Consider the following 15667-nt stretch of genomic DNA (forward strand, 5'->3'; position numbering starts at 1 on the left):
AACACAATTGCTAACATGTGTATTGTTAAGAGGACACCATAATAGTAAAAGAAATATAGCAGCCCATTATAAATGAAAACTCGTAACCATGAAAAATAATTTCAGACGTTTATTTTGAATATAATTGTACAACAAACAAAAAAGCACTTACTCTCTGCACAATATTTGCCTTTCCATCCACGCATGCAAATTTTATTGCCAGGATAATTTTTTTCCTGGATTCACTGTGAACTATCTGTTAAATCATGCTGAAATAACTGTTGACAACACTGCAAAAAAACAAAAGTAGTTTCAACTTGAATTAACGTGTGGCCCGCTGCCTTTTTTTGACTCAACTAAAATATTTTAGTTGTCATTTACTTTGACATTACTTAAGTAGTGTAAATGACAACTAACATATTCAAGTTGATTTTTGCTGTGAATAAAAAGATAACCACATTTATTTATATTTCACAATAAAAGTAAAGATGTAAGCAGCAGATCTATACAATGTAGATATTGTAAATGTATATGAGCAAACAAGCTGAACTAATCAGTTTACTGTAAATATTATTTTATATATATATATATATATATATATATATATATATATATATATATATATATATATATATATATATATATATGCACTTTTGTTTAAGAATATAATATATTTGACACACTATATGTGATCATGTGAAATTAATGTTACAAGTATATGTTTATTTTTTTAACATTTTTATCAAAATATCATAACTGTATCTTTCTGCGAATCAGCAAACTTGCCTAACATATGCTGAACTTCCAGTTATTTAGTTCACTTAAACCCTGCCCCTGCAAGCATGCATTCATCTGCCTCCGTTAATTGAGTACTCCACCCACATCTCAAAATCCAATCAACAACTGATGCACAGAACCAAACCTCAGCTCCACATGGTGATATTATTTGTATCATCTATTTTGTCAAATTATGAAATGTCACTGACAAGCCGCGTTTTAACAAAAACCCCGGATAGAGCGGCTGAGTGAATGTGGTCTGGACTCTGTGGATGAGGGTCATTTTGTCCGAGACGCTGTAGAAAGACAGAATCCCTGCTCTGTGATCCACATACACTCCTATTCTACAGGACCTGGCAAATTCATTGAGTTTAGTATGTGTGTTATTGTGCCAGAATTGGCAACTGGTTGGAGTGCAGGACAATCTCCAAGAATGATCGTTCAATCCAAATCCACACTCACATCTCTCTCCTTGTCTCTTGATGCTCTTATATGCCACTGATATACCCAAGCTTTCGGTACCACTCCATTTAACCTCCCAGTAACATCGTCCACTCAAGCTTTCTCTACACAGCACCTCATACAATTTATCAAATCTGTCTGGATGATCAGGGTATGACTGGGTTTCTTTGCTGTAAGTTGCCACCCTGTTATCCTCAGACAGTTGAATAGATTTGTTTACTGTGTTGGCATTCATAGTGAGCCTACGGAAATCTGATAGAGAGAAAACAAAATGTTCTAATTATAAGCAGAACTTTTCAGAGCTTACATTTGTTTATTCGGGAGCAGGGGCTCATTTATAAATCTGTCAATATAATATATGTAACTGTGTGTGTGAGTGTATATGTGTGTGTGTGTACTGGTGTTTGTGGTTTATGGAGGTATTACAATTTTAAGATAGCTTATGACACGTTTCTGTAATTCAAAAGAATTAAAAACATACTAAATGGTGTTTTTTATCTAAAATGCTCAAAGTAAGAGGTATGGGGTGTAGAGATGGTGTAGGGCAATAGCACATACGGTTTATGCAATATAAAAAGCATTACGCCAATGGAGTGTGTGTATGTGCTTTTTATTTGTCTTACATTGTAGGAACTCCTCCCTTGTCTTGGGCTCAATGATGGGAATAATGTTGATGTATGTGACTAAGAAATAAACAAAATAAAAATGATTATTACAAAAAATGTACATCCATGTTCATTACACTAAGTTTCTTCTTACATTATTGCTTATTTATCAAAGAACACTTTACCTCTGTCAAATATTTTTTCATTCTCTTCTTTGCAGAAGTCCTCCAGTTTTTCTTTGAGGTCAGAGACAGCCTTTCCCACGTCATCATAAGACAGCAGAGACCCGGCACTGACACTCTTTCCAGTTTCAATTGGGGCAGATAGAGACTGAAAACTCTGGAGCAAATATACAGAAAAAGACAAAAACTTCTAAGCTCATTTACCCACTAACCTACAGCAGGACCGGAACTTCCTGTGGGAGGCACTTTCATTCATAGTAAGAACAAATTTGCCAAATTAAGTGAAAAATAGCAAAAAAAAATTCTAATTTCCAAGTATTTGGCATGAAATGAAGAAAAAGCAAACAGATCTTTCTGTCTGCAAAGCAGTTACCAACTTTTGGATTGTTTAAGTAAGGTTAAAATTAGGAAAGTCCATTTAACTCACTTTAATGATAAAAGACTTGTAATGACAGTCTGTTGATCTGATCTCTGTTACCTGTAGGAAATGGATGTGATCGTCTGAATGTAAAAGCTGCTTCAGCTCTGCATCTCTCCTTTTCAGATCATCGATCTCCTGCTTCATTTGTTTCAAGAGTCCTTCAGCTCGATTCACTTCAGCCTTTTCCTGATCTCTGATCATCTGTATCACCTCAGAGCGTCTTCTCTCAATGGAGCGGATGAGTTCAGTGAAGATCCTCTCGCTGTCCTTCACTGCTGCATGAGCGGAGAGCTGTTAAAATACAGAGAATCAGTACATTCACTTGGATCAGCCTGTTAGCCACAGTTGGTTTGAGCAGGAGTACTCTTGTGCGCGCTCTTGCAAGAGATATTAATGATATCTATATAGCAACTGACTCGGGAGATCTTGTCATTTTAGTAATGTTTGACCTGTCCTCTGCTTTTGACACAGTCGACCATGCGACCATCTCTCGGCTGGAGTGTTACATTGGTGGCTGGTTTAAGTTGGTTTAAGGTTTGTTTCTAACCAATAAATGTCTCTCTGTAAACATAGGAAGGATCTCTTCTTCTCATCACAATCTATCCTGTGGTGTGCCTCTGTTTTAGCTCCTGTTCTCTTTTTCTGCCTTTAAAGTTCCATTTGTAGGAACCACAATGTTCCATTTCATTGCTATGCCTACAACATGCTAATTTATCTAGGAATTTATCTAGGAATAACAAGAGTGCTCTACACAACCTAACAGATTGTCTTGAGGATGTGAAAACTTAGCTTGCCAAGAATTTTCTCTTTCAAAACTCAGACAAAACAAAAGTCAATGGATCCTTAAATCAGTCGTTGTTAGATAGTTGCCTCAAATTCAAGAAGCAGATTAGTGTGGTCATTGGGTTCGGTTTTTTCTTTCTCTTTTCTCTATCTAAAATCAAATTCTTTCTTCCAAAGCACACCTTGGAGACTGCTATCCATGCTGTTGTTTACCTCTCGCCCATATTATTGTAATTCCCTCTATTTTGGCATATTTAAGTCACAAACAGCCTGCTTACAAGTCATTCAAAATGCTGTGGTGAGATACCTGAATAAAAAAAAGAAAAAAATTGACCACGCTATCCTTCTTCTGAGATCACTTCACTGGCTTACGATTCGTTTTAAAATTTTAGTTTTAGAATTCTTTATTACTGGTATATATGTCATTAAATGATTTAGCTCCTTCTTATCACTCCAGCCCAGCCCACTATGGAACAAGCTCCCTCTCTACATTAGATCGGCCCCACTTTGTTTGAGTTCAAGCCTTGACTAAAACAACATTCTTAATTTGGTAGGTGGCACTACGTCTGAAACCTCTTTTCTTTTATCCAGCATTTGTATATCCCCATCTAAAAACTCACCTTGTGTGTCTTCACAGCTTCTTTTAGCTCATGAAGCTCTTTCTCTCTCTCCTGAATTCTATGATGCAATGTTCTCTGTGTGTCTTCTAACTGTTTCTGTTGATTAAAGGAGGGTCGATAAATATAAAAAGCCAAAGCCACCACATAATTTCTAAATATAAATTGTTCCATCCTAAATAAAACATTGTTACATATAGCTTTAATTTGTATCATTATTGTGGCACTTGCAGAAAATTTATTCCAACTCTTTATAAGATAACTTTATGGTTTTTTTTTTTTTTTTTTCTTACCTGTTTCTCTATCCTCTCTGATACAGATGATACAGTGTCATGGTTTTTATGTTCATCCATTGCACACAGATAACAAATACATTGCTGATCAGTACGACAATAGATTTCTAGTTGTTTGTCATGTTTAGAGCAGATCATCTCCAGCAGTCGTCCAGTGGCACCAGTTATCTTGTGTCGTCTACCCGAGTGAAATTCCTCATGGCGCTCAAAGTGAGTTTGACAGTAAGACTCTAGACACAGCAGACATGACTTGACAGCTTTACGTTTCCTTCCAGTACAAACATCACACTCAACATCTTCAGGTCCAGCGTAACTGCAGATTTTTTCCAAAGATGTTTGGATTTTTGTCTTCTTCACTTTCTCCACCATTTCAGCTAACACCAAATTTGTATTTAAAGCAGGTCTTGGAGTGAAGGTCCGTCTGCACTGAGGGCAGCTGTAAACTCTCTTCTGATCATCTTGATTCCAGCAGTCTCTGATACAGTTCATGCAGTAGCTGTGTCCACAGGGGATGGTCACTGGATCCTTCAGTAAATCCAGACAGATCGGACAGCTGAACTGATCTTGAGTCCAAAAAATGCTGGCTCCTTCCATCTTACTGCAAGCACACGCAGATACCTACAATGACTTGTTAATGCTTAAGTTTCAGTTTCCTTGAAATGAAGAGTTTCCTGGTGTGCAATAGCAGAGTTTTATATAATAATGGCCACTATGTGTCAGTCTTCTCAAGAAGACAACTAGAAAAATGTTTTATTTGGCTTTGATTTCACTCTTTTAGGACTCTTTTTAGACTTGTCTTTGTGTCAAAACAGCGCTCTGCCCAGGCAGCAGTAAAAGACAGTGAGAGGTTTTTTAACGAAGTGATCCGCTACATTGAGAGAAGATGCTCTGAAGTCATTAAATGAAGTGAATCTCTGAAGTGATGCAGATGAGCAGAGATCGGGAAAAGGCTGAAGTGATACGAGCTGAGGCACTCTTAAAGCATCTGCAGCAGATTTTACACACAATCACATCTTTTTCCTGGAGGTAAAATATTCTATTTTTTTCATTAGCCATTCATTTTTTGTACTGGATTATCTTGTGAATCAGTTGTGTGTTTGTTTAAAAGTTAATGATCAGATAACTTTTATAAAAAATAATCACATTGCTTTTTTAGCTTAAATATAACACAATCACTTACAGTAAATATTGGTCTTTTTGTCTATTTGTGTACATGCAGCAAAATGTCAAAAACCAGTATTTTAGTGGCTCAGGATCAGTTCAGCTGTCCGATCTGTCTGGATCTACTGAAGGATCCAGTGACCATCTCCTGTGGACACAGCTACTGCATGAACTGTATCACAGACTGCTGGAATCAAGAAGATCAGAAGGGAGTCTACAGCTGCCCTGAGTGCAGACAGACCTTCACTTCAAGACCTGCTTTAAACAAGAATGTGATGTTGGCTGAAATGGTGGAGAAATTCAGGACGACGAACATTCAAGCGGTTTTTCGTGCTTCCAGTTATGCTGCACCATTCAGAAAAGCCAGTCTGAGGTGATACAGATGATCAGAGATTGAGAAAAAGCTGAAGTGAGTCGAGCTGAAGGACTCTTAAAGCAACTGAAGCAGGAGATCGATGATCTGAAGAAGAGAGACGCTGAGCTGAAGCAGTTTTTACACACAGACGATCGCATCTATTTCCTACAGGTACAGGTTTGAAAAAAACAGGAATGTTGGATGTTATTATTACTGCAAGGAGTTGGTCAACAGGATTTTACATCATCTTAAATCAGTTTGCGCTAAGTTTGTTTTTGCTTTCTATTTGTGTTTTGTAGAGTTTTCAGTCTTTAACACTGCACATAAATATCTCCGTCTGTCTGATGGCAACAGATTGACTACATTTACTGGAGCAGACCAGCGGTATCCTGATCATCCGGACAGATTTCATGGTTTTTCTCAGGTGTTGTGTAGAGAGAGTGTGTGTGGACGCTGTTACTGGGAGGTGGAGTGGAGCGGGAGGGTTGGTGTGGGAATATCAGTGTCGTATAAAAGCATCGGCAGGAAAGGAAGTGGTTTTGAATGTGAATTTGGGTTAAATGATCAGTCATGGAAATTGTTCTGCTGTAAATCCCTGATCATTCTGTCACAATTGCATAAAGACTGTTCCCCAGTTCCTCTAGGAGTGTATGTGGATCACAGAGCAGGGATTCTGTCTTTCTACAGAAAAAATAGGAATAATTGTAAACTAAGCAACATTTGCTCTTATTTTGAGCAAAGCCAAATATCGCCTGTATGTGTGCGACAAACACGAAACGATCATTAAAATGCTTTGGTTATTTCACATAGTGTTTTATTCTCAAAATAGTTTTCTGTCAGAGTGAATGATAAATACAGACAATCATATATAAATGATAAACATTCTATGTCGTTGTTTTAGCAATGACACCTTAATATAAATACATAAGAAAATATAAAAACCCGTATGGACACCATTAAAGGCACATTCAGGACCTCAAACGCACGCTTGAGCTGTGATTTAATGACTGCCTTTTAGTTTTGCTTCACTCTTTTTTTTTGCTTTTCGTCAAAGCAGGCTGTTTATTACAGTGACAGCTATCTTCTAAAGTCTTCGCTTTTTTCACACTCGGGACAGTGGCATTTGTTTTGGAGCGCACAAAACCGAACTCGCCGTACCGGACCTCCAGGTCAGCCCCGTGCTCGCGTCACTGTAAACCGACCCGCTCGTGCCTTTGCCGCCCCAGACGCAGCAGCGGCGCGTGCACACGGCTCGCCACGACTCCAGAGTTTTACCGGACCACGTCCACGCGCCCGACGTGATCCCCACCAGAAGGCACATGAAATACTTGAGCATGAACACCGCGTAATCCGGCCTGCGAGCTTTTTTATCCGGCGAGCAGCTGCACGCGTGCGCGACCTCCCAAGCTTCGCGATTGCGCTGCTCGTACACGTAACACGCCACGATCACCACGGCGACCACCGTGTGCAGCACCGTAAACGCCCCGATGCGAACCATCAGCCTCTCGAGCTTGTCCGTCTTCGTTCCCCCTTGTTTAATGACGCTCCGTATCCGAAACAGAGACACGAAGCCCGCGAATAAAAACGCCGTTCCGATAAAAAGATAAATCGCCAGGGGCGCGACCACGAACCCCCGCAGGTTATCCAGGTTTTGGTTGCCCACGTAGCAGATTCCCGCCACCGAGTCCCCGTCCACCGAGCTCAGCGCGAGCGCGGCGATGGATTTGACGCTCGGGATGAGCCAAGCGGCCAGGTGAAAGTACTGCGAGTATCGTTCGATCGCTTCGTTCCCCCACTTCATCCCGGCCGCGAGGAACCACGTGAACGTCAGGATCACCCACCAGATGGCGCTCGCCATCCCGAAAAAGTAGATGAGCAGAAACACGAGCGTGCAAAGCGCGGGACCCGTGGTTTCGTAGTGGACGTGGTCCGCCTCGTTATCCAGGTTGCACGCGACTCTTTCGTGGCCCGCGATGAGCCTGATGATGTACCCCAGGGACACGAACATGTAGCAGGCGGACAGGAAAATAATCGGGCGCTCGGGGTATTTAAACCTCTCGATGTCGATGAGGAAAGTGGCAACGGTGGCGAAAGTGGACAAGAAACACAAAACCGACCAAACTCCGATCCAAAATGTGGCAAACGTCCTTTCTTCCTGGGAAAGGTAGGGGTTGTGGCATGGCATCGCGCAGTTGGGGATCTGCCCGGTCTTTACTCTGTTATACAACGGATGGCGGTCACCGGTCACGGTCACCATAGGCGCGCGACAGTGACACTCCGGTTCACACGGAGAAGATCCTTGACTGCTTTTGTTTTTCCGTTTGTACGGCTTCCCCGTTCGGCCGGTTGGTTTCGGAGCAACTGGTGACGCCGTAGCATCAGTCCTGTTGTAGTCCATGCACAGAGTGTTCGGATCTCCCTGCACCGGGAGAAGATCGCATCTCATTCGGTCCGGCCACGGGAAGCCGTATTGCCTCATGAGAGGCGCGCATCCCGCTTTCGCCCGTTCGCACACGCTCCTGCACGGCGGCAAAGGCTTCTTATAGTCCTCGAGGCAAATGGGCGTGTACAGACTGCAAAGAAAGAAGCGCAGGTCCGGGGAACACTGGATCTCCACGAGGGGCCAGAACTGGTGCACCTCGAGCCCGGCTTCGTCCTGGGTGTCGTGGTTGAATCGGTTGGGCATGTGGGTGTAGTTGTAACCGATCCCTCTGCACAATGGCACCGAAATCTCCTGACAGACCGGCTCGCGAGCGCACGCGGAACTCCACGCTAGCAGGACGCAGAGCGCGAGCGAGGGCCAGTGGGACCCCCGCACAGGCGAGTCCATCCTCGGTCAGTTGCACGCACCCGCTCCCGTTCGTCTAAACAAAGGATGCGCTTGCATGTGAGCAATGTCGCCTGGTCACTTCATCACAGCGCTTGATTAAACAGGTCAAATGCGTTCGAATTTGCAGCTGAATAGCAAGCGCGGTTCTCTACAGCATCTAGTTTGTTTTGGCTGTCAAACAGCGGAGCGTGCGTCCATTTATACAAAGGATAGCCCTGCCACGCCTCCTCACCTCGGCGCCCAATCGTAGAACTCCGAGGGCGGAACCTCACGGTAATTAAATCACGCATCCCCGGAGAGTTTTGAGTAAATGTTTGAACTACCAAGGGTTTGTGTGTCTTAAATTATTTTACCTCTGTTTACATCCCTACCCGATGTCCAAACACCGAGTTTGCGGGTGTAAACACGTCTCATGGCATGTTTAGGTCGTTCATAAACGTGTATCCCCAGCAAAATGCAATTATCGCATAGTTGAACTGGCATTTAGCCTACATTAACTAGATTTAAAATGAAGAGACCTGTATCAAAGAGACAAATTGCATACTAAACGATAAAATGCGCTTTTCTTGCCAGTACAATAATGCCCAAATTCCTGCAGGGTTTTACAATCGACATTTATACAGAGCCCTCAAAATCTGTTTGGACACCTATGCAGCATTTAAAGTGATTCACTGTCTTTGAGTTCCAAAACAAAATACCATCCCCGCACTTTTCTTTTTAAGTGAAATATTTTGAGACAGTTTTTCTGTGTTACATTTTAAAACAGAAATTAAAACAGAACTTTGCCTGGCCATAGGTTTTGAAATAGAAAAGAACGGTTAATTAAAAGGTCTTATAACGATTAAGCAGATGTAAATTAAAAAGTAATTCCGCGAGTTAAACTGACTTAATAGATGCACTAAGAATACATTAGCTAAAATGATTCAGAACGGGTGTGTCTTGTTTGGATATGCTACTTGCGATCAGCTTAATTAATTTAATGTGTGATTAAACGTCCAAACACCTTTTGGGGCCGCTGAACTCCATTCAGACACGAGTGACCTCTCAGCGCGTGAAGCTGGAAGTGCGCGTGTTGAGAGCGCGCGCGCGGGGGGAGGGCTGTCGCGAGCTTCTCGTTCGCTCTAATTGCGTCGCCGATGTTCCGTTTAGAGTCTCGGCGGGGGGGCAATTACCGTACAAACCGGGACAAGCTGGGTGGTGCACGCGTGAATGAAGTCCAAAACAAATTGAATTACTTATAGAGAAAACTATGAGACCGATGTTTACTAAGTTGAACACTTTTAGTATTGGTTCATTTTTCTGTAGCCGCAAACCTTACATTTGTCTCCAAAGAAGCCATTGTTGTAGACAACATGTGAGATATTTTGGCATACTTGTGTGAGGTAAATTTTCAAGGGAACCTCCCACTGCAATCATATTTTATGGGGTTTTCCCAAGTATAGCTTCATTGTTTTTATTGGTGTTCTGATATTCTATTTTTGTTCTATTATTATTGAATATTTTGAAGCCTGTCCTGATGAAAACAGATAGATTCACAACTTTTTTTTCCCTCTCTCTTTCTCCATGTAATCACAATGCCTTGAGTCTGGCACTCGCTGAACTCCAATGTCACTGATTTCAGTTTGTCTGATTATCCTGTGACAGGTTCACACACACACACACACACACACACACACACACACACACACAGAGAGAGAGAGAATAACCTGCATGTTTGTACTTTGATGCAGAATACTTAATGACACTTAAAATATATTAATTCATTCACTTGATGTGTATGGCAAGTCATTATCAATCCCATTGACTTGTCTGTCACACTGTGAATGTGTTTGTCTGGGTGGGAACTTTGTGCATGTTAAACACACAGCCTTTGATTAGCTGAACAAAGTGTGACAATCTTTACGTGCATTCATTTACAAAGCAGATGTTTTCAGCACAGCATGAAAAATACTACAACACAAGTTATTGATCTTAAAAACGCTCTTAGATATAAAAGCTTGGGTTTCCCTAACCTTCCAGTGAACAATTCTTAAAAGAACCATTTTTGAAGAACACAATATTCTGATGAGGCTTTTCTACTTTAAAGAACCTTTTGGGCAAATTAAAGGTTCCAGGGCTTTTAAATGTTCTTCTAACACTGATACAATTGCTTATAATAATATATATATATATATATATATATATATATATATATATATATATATATATATATATATATATATATATATTGCATAGAGATATTGTATTCGTAATGTTTACTCAAAATGACTTAAAACAACAAAGTTGACCCCAGACGACACACTAATAAAACAGGGCTAAATGACACCTACACAACACATTTATTTTAGTCTGCGAAATGACCATAACTTTCACACACACACAAACTCTGGCTCAAATCCACATTAAGCAGCAGTGATCCGCTGTTATGTTTGCTCCTGTCAAAGTCTTCCTACATCTTCCCTGTCCTTTTCACCTTTCTACCTTTCTCAAATGCATTCACCAGATTCCTCACCATGGCAACAGGCCCACCCAGACGGCACCTGGCAGTCTAGTCTGAGACACACATGCACACTGTTATGGGATTTCCAAACACAAATATGCAATACACTGACATCTCTATCTAAAATGAGAGATCGCTTGCAGACTATGTCCATAACTCATATGTACAACTTCTGTTTGCGCTTTATTTAAAAAAAGTTACACTTTATTTCAAGGTGTCGTTGTTACAGTGTAATTATACATTTATTCATTTATTACATATTATTAAATTAATTACATTTACTTACTCTATAATTAGGTTTTGGTTTGGGGTTACTTGCATGTATTTATGCATAATTAATATATGCATATGTTATGCTATGCTATTATATAATGGTACAAGGACACCTTAAAATAAAGTGTAAAAAAAATTAAAAAATAAAATAATTTTTTTTTGAAAGAAGACAACATGAGGTCAATAAATAATGTTCATTTAAAAAAAAATAAAAAAAAACAGTTTATCCTTCGACAAAGAAAGCATGACATGGTACACTCAATAATATTTAATTTTATGGTTAATTTCTTTGTAATTATTTGTGAAAATTGTTTCAAAATGAATCCTTCACAATTAATTTTTTGTTCAGTGTGTAAAATATTTTCAAACATATTTAGAGACCAATGCGAATTTCCTCTCTGGAATTCATAGAAAGGTAAGTGAATGTCAAACAAATAATTCTTTTTGTTTGCATAATATATGTGTGTACTGTGTATATGCATAAATAAATAGTGTATATTTAGAAAATATTTACATATGTATATTTAAATATCTACATTATGCATAAATATATTTAATATATAAATGTCATTTTTTTCTTAACATGCATGTGTGTGTATTTATATATACACATAATAACTATACACAGTACACAAATGTATTATGCAGAAACCTTTATTTTGGATGCAATTAATTGACAGCACAATTTATTATACATATATACATATATACCTCATAAATAAATGTTGCATTCAACTTAAATCTCTAAATGAGTTGTGTCTTTGTCATTAAGTCTCTAGTATACAGTCCTTCACATTATAATAGAAAGGCTGACTGAAAGTATTGCTCTTGTTTTTCTTTTGTGTATCTAGTGTTCTTTACTTCCTCTCAACGGCTTTTCTCTCTCTTTTTGTCTCTCTGGCCCTCCCCCAACTCTCTCTCTCTCTCCATCATTCTTATGTCTGTTTAGTTTGTCTTCTTCCATTCATCTGTGGCTTAAGACCTCTGTTTCTCAGACTCCTCGAGGCACTCATGTCTCTCCTCCCCCTCTATTCTCTCTCTCCCTCTTCCTCATCCTGCGTTTCCCCCTCTTCATTCTCTCCTTCCCCTCTCCTCTTGTCCTGGTCTCAAAGGACATAATTAGGCAGCATATTCAGACAGACACATTTATGTCTCCACAATAGCCTTCTCTCCATCTCTCGCTGCCTTTCTAAAGCCTGTTAAATGGCATGGAATAAGAATCTGTGAATGTGTCTGCTTAATTAGAGCAATAAACATCTTCCTTAATGATCGACTCTCCCGAAAGAAGAGAGAGGTGGAGAGGTGGACGCTGCAGGACGTGTGTGGAGGAATGTTTTGAAAATGTTTTCTAACTCTTAAAAATAATGTTCCTTGTGTTTCTATGAAGAACCTTTAACATCCATGGAATCTTTCCTTTGCTCAGAAGGTTCTTTATAGTAAAAAAAAAAACATTTATTTACATTAACAAAATGTTCTTTACACTGGATACAATATTGTTTAATTGGTTTTATAAATATGCAAAAATATATTTTATGTAAACCATTTCATGGTAATAGCCTAGTCAAGTTTATTCTGGTAGAATATTGTTTATGTATTAGTGTAATGTTGTAAAATTCAAATTTCATGTTAAGTTTTGGAATTTTAAATAATGCAGAAAGACAAAGATTTCAACATTATTATAAAAAAGTGTTTGTATTACACTGCAAACCAGGGCTTAAACATTATACACGTAGAGTCCTGACCCTTATTGTTTGATCAATATTTTGAACTGATTTGTCAGTCTTAAATATTTATCCTTTATGAAAATGGAAAGTGTATTGCACTGTAGGAGACAATTGGCAATTTGCATTTCACCAAATGTAGAACATCAGCCTGCTCAACCTTGACCTGTCAATGGCTATTGATTGTTCTTGATGTGGACTCGTGAGAATTCATTTGAACTGAATGATTGATCTTTTGGCTTCTTTTGATTGATGTCGACATATGAATTGGACGTGCAGCTGAGATAGTTGCCTAACTGCTTTGGATAAAAGCATCTGTCAAATGCAAATGTTGGCAAACCAACAGTTAAAGTAAATGCTCCGTGTCTTGAGCTTTATTGATTGAAAACTAGCGCTCATTTGAAGGTATAACAAGCGTTGGGTTATTTTTGGCCCCAAGCTCCGCAGCTTTTCCCTGGCGCTCTGCCCAGACACACTGAAACTGTGTCTGTTTTGCAATAGGTTCAGCATATAGCTTCGAAAATCATTCTTGTTTAACATGTACGTCCATGTTCTGTATTTAGGCTGATGTGTGTGTCTAATTTGTCACCTAAATGTGCTAATATATGTAATCTCAGTCCATTTGATAGCCTAATCTAAGGACATGCTTTTAACCGCTGACAACACATATTATGAGAAAATCAGGACTTTGGGAATTACCAAGAAGTGTGGAACATTTCGTCTACCTCAGGTTTGTGTGTATGTGTCCTTAAATTGGACAGGGTAATTTTATACTGTTTTGAGGAGAACTAAACATCAAAAGGTCAATCAAAACATACTCCTTCACCCTGCCACACACATAGACTACACTCCTTTAGTCATACAAACATTTGCTTTTAAACTTGCTTTAAACTAACAGCAATATTTTCCAAAACCATGAAAATAGTTTTTTATTAAACAAAAACGGGCAAATCGTAAAATAAGTGCAAATAGCATTGATGGATGGATGGATGGATGGATGGATAGATAGATAGATAGATAGATAGATAGATAGATAGATAGATAGATAGATTGGAAAACGGGTTGAACAAACGGCTAGCTGTTTGGTTAAAGAACCGATTCGTAGTTCAGTCCGAATCATTTAGGGCAGATCACACCCTGAATTGTTGTCGAGGTTTCTCTATCTTTTCAAACATAAACTGGACACTTTAGAACACAGAAAACGAAAGTGTTAGATGAAGTGAACCTACAGACAAAGAAAAACTCATCTAGTTTGCTGGGAATGAAGAAAGGAATCTGAACTACTCTGTGCTGAAGGTAAATACACTTAACGTTTGAAAGACTATCAGAAAACACCACCACAAACAAAAGCGCTTAAAGTCCCAAAACAACAATTAGCATTATCTTGTTGTTTACATACACGCAATCATTCATATCATAATTAATCTCATTATGTACCGTACTGTAGTATCTGCCAGCCTATTTAAAACCATCACTGTATACAGTGCACTGGTAAAGTAATTTGAGAAACCAGAGGTAACGTAACTAACTTAATTGGGTAATTAAAATGCATTTGGAAGCTCGGCAAGTTTTGCAGCATCTCATAAATCCCATTTAAACTGCATTATAGTTGTGACAGGCTACAGAGAATTGATGTTCCTTAAAAAATTAAATTTGTCACACAGAAACGTGATATGAAATAAACTAAATTGAAATAAAAAAATTGTGGAATGGTGATACTAAAATATGTCTTAATGCATAAACATGCATAGAACTATTAAAATCTTGATGTTAGTCAAAAAAACAACAACAACTATCAACTAGGGCCTACCCAAAAATAAAAAGTGAAATAGCATTTGCAGACATTAGAATAATGAAATTAGCCTATCATTTCATTGGAAGGTTATTGGTGTTTGTTTAAGAGTTTGATTGAATGAAGCTTTCAGGAGGTGTATTCTGAGGTATTGGTGAAGTGAGTTGTGTATTCAGGACTCATTACCCCTCTGTGTGGTCTGTGTTTGTGTGTGTGTTCGAGGGGCGAGGGGTTGATTCAAACTGCTTGACACTAATCTATGTCGACAGGACTCTAAACACAGATAATGAGATTCGCCTCCCCCTTAATGAGGCTGATAATCACTGTTTGACAACCACCTCACACTAATTGTCAGCAGATGTTTGTGTATTTGTAAAGCTGTATTGTGGTGGTAATTAGGACTAATGTTAACTAAAGATATAGGCAAGCTTTATCTAGCACTTGTCTAACACAAACATACATCTACAAAGTACTCAAGATGATTGCAGTTACAAAGTTAAATTATTTAATATTTCAGTATGTATATATATATATATATATATATATATATATATATATATATATATATATATATATATATATATATATATATATATATATATATATAAGACACTTCCAGTTTCTCTTCCTTCTAAGATGTTTGCTATAGAACAAGTTTCTGATTAAGTTTTCTTGATGACATTTGGTTTGGTTGGATTTCACTTTCAGGTAATTTCACTCATAGCCATAACTATGTGCATCCATCATCAGGTAATCCATTTTTTTGTGTTCTGCAAAACATTCCAGTGTCAAGTTAAAAAGTACTATTTAAATTGTAATTGTTTTCTAAAAAGAGCTTTTAATCAAAGCAAATGAAGGCTAATATTATGAAATTAAACTTGACTTACTTAATTACAAGACACGATTTACAAATAGA

At 38.7% G+C, this 15667-nt stretch overlaps 2 protein-coding genes and 1 long non-coding RNA gene across 3 annotated transcripts; 1 reads left to right on the plus strand and 2 right to left on the minus strand.

The window, feature by feature from the left end:
- Positions 1 to 95: 95 nt before the first annotated feature.
- LOC122354776 (tripartite motif-containing protein 16-like) lies at positions 96 to 4713 on the minus strand. Its single transcript, XM_043252979.1, has 6 exons — positions 4120 to 4713; positions 3830 to 3925; positions 2484 to 2717; positions 2009 to 2162; positions 1842 to 1901; positions 96 to 1470 (listed from the first exon to the last, which is right to left on the minus strand). The coding sequence occupies exons 1-6, from the start codon at positions 4711 to 4713 to the stop codon at positions 935 to 937; spliced, it is 1674 nt and encodes a 557-aa protein (XP_043108914.1). The 3' UTR covers positions 96 to 934.
- Positions 4714 to 5013: 300 nt separating this feature from the next.
- On the plus strand, positions 5014 to 6076 carry LOC122355031. The gene is made up of 3 exons (XR_006252160.1): positions 5014 to 5145; positions 5339 to 5806; positions 5935 to 6076. It is a non-coding gene; the product is annotated as an uncharacterized LOC122355031 (long non-coding RNA).
- A 351-nt stretch (positions 6077 to 6427) lies between these two features.
- fzd8b (frizzled class receptor 8b) lies at positions 6428 to 9217 on the minus strand. Its single transcript, XM_043252977.1, has one exon. It carries the CDS (start codon positions 8463 to 8465, stop codon positions 6738 to 6740), a length of 1728 nt encoding a protein of 575 aa, XP_043108912.1. The 5' UTR covers positions 8466 to 9217; the 3' UTR covers positions 6428 to 6737.
- Positions 9218 to 15667: the final 6450 nt, after the last annotated feature.

This window comes from Puntigrus tetrazona, chromosome 2 (assembly GCF_018831695.1).
Source record: "Puntigrus tetrazona isolate hp1 chromosome 2, ASM1883169v1, whole genome shotgun sequence".
NCBI lineage: Eukaryota > Metazoa > Chordata > Actinopteri > Cypriniformes > Cyprinidae > Puntigrus > Puntigrus tetrazona.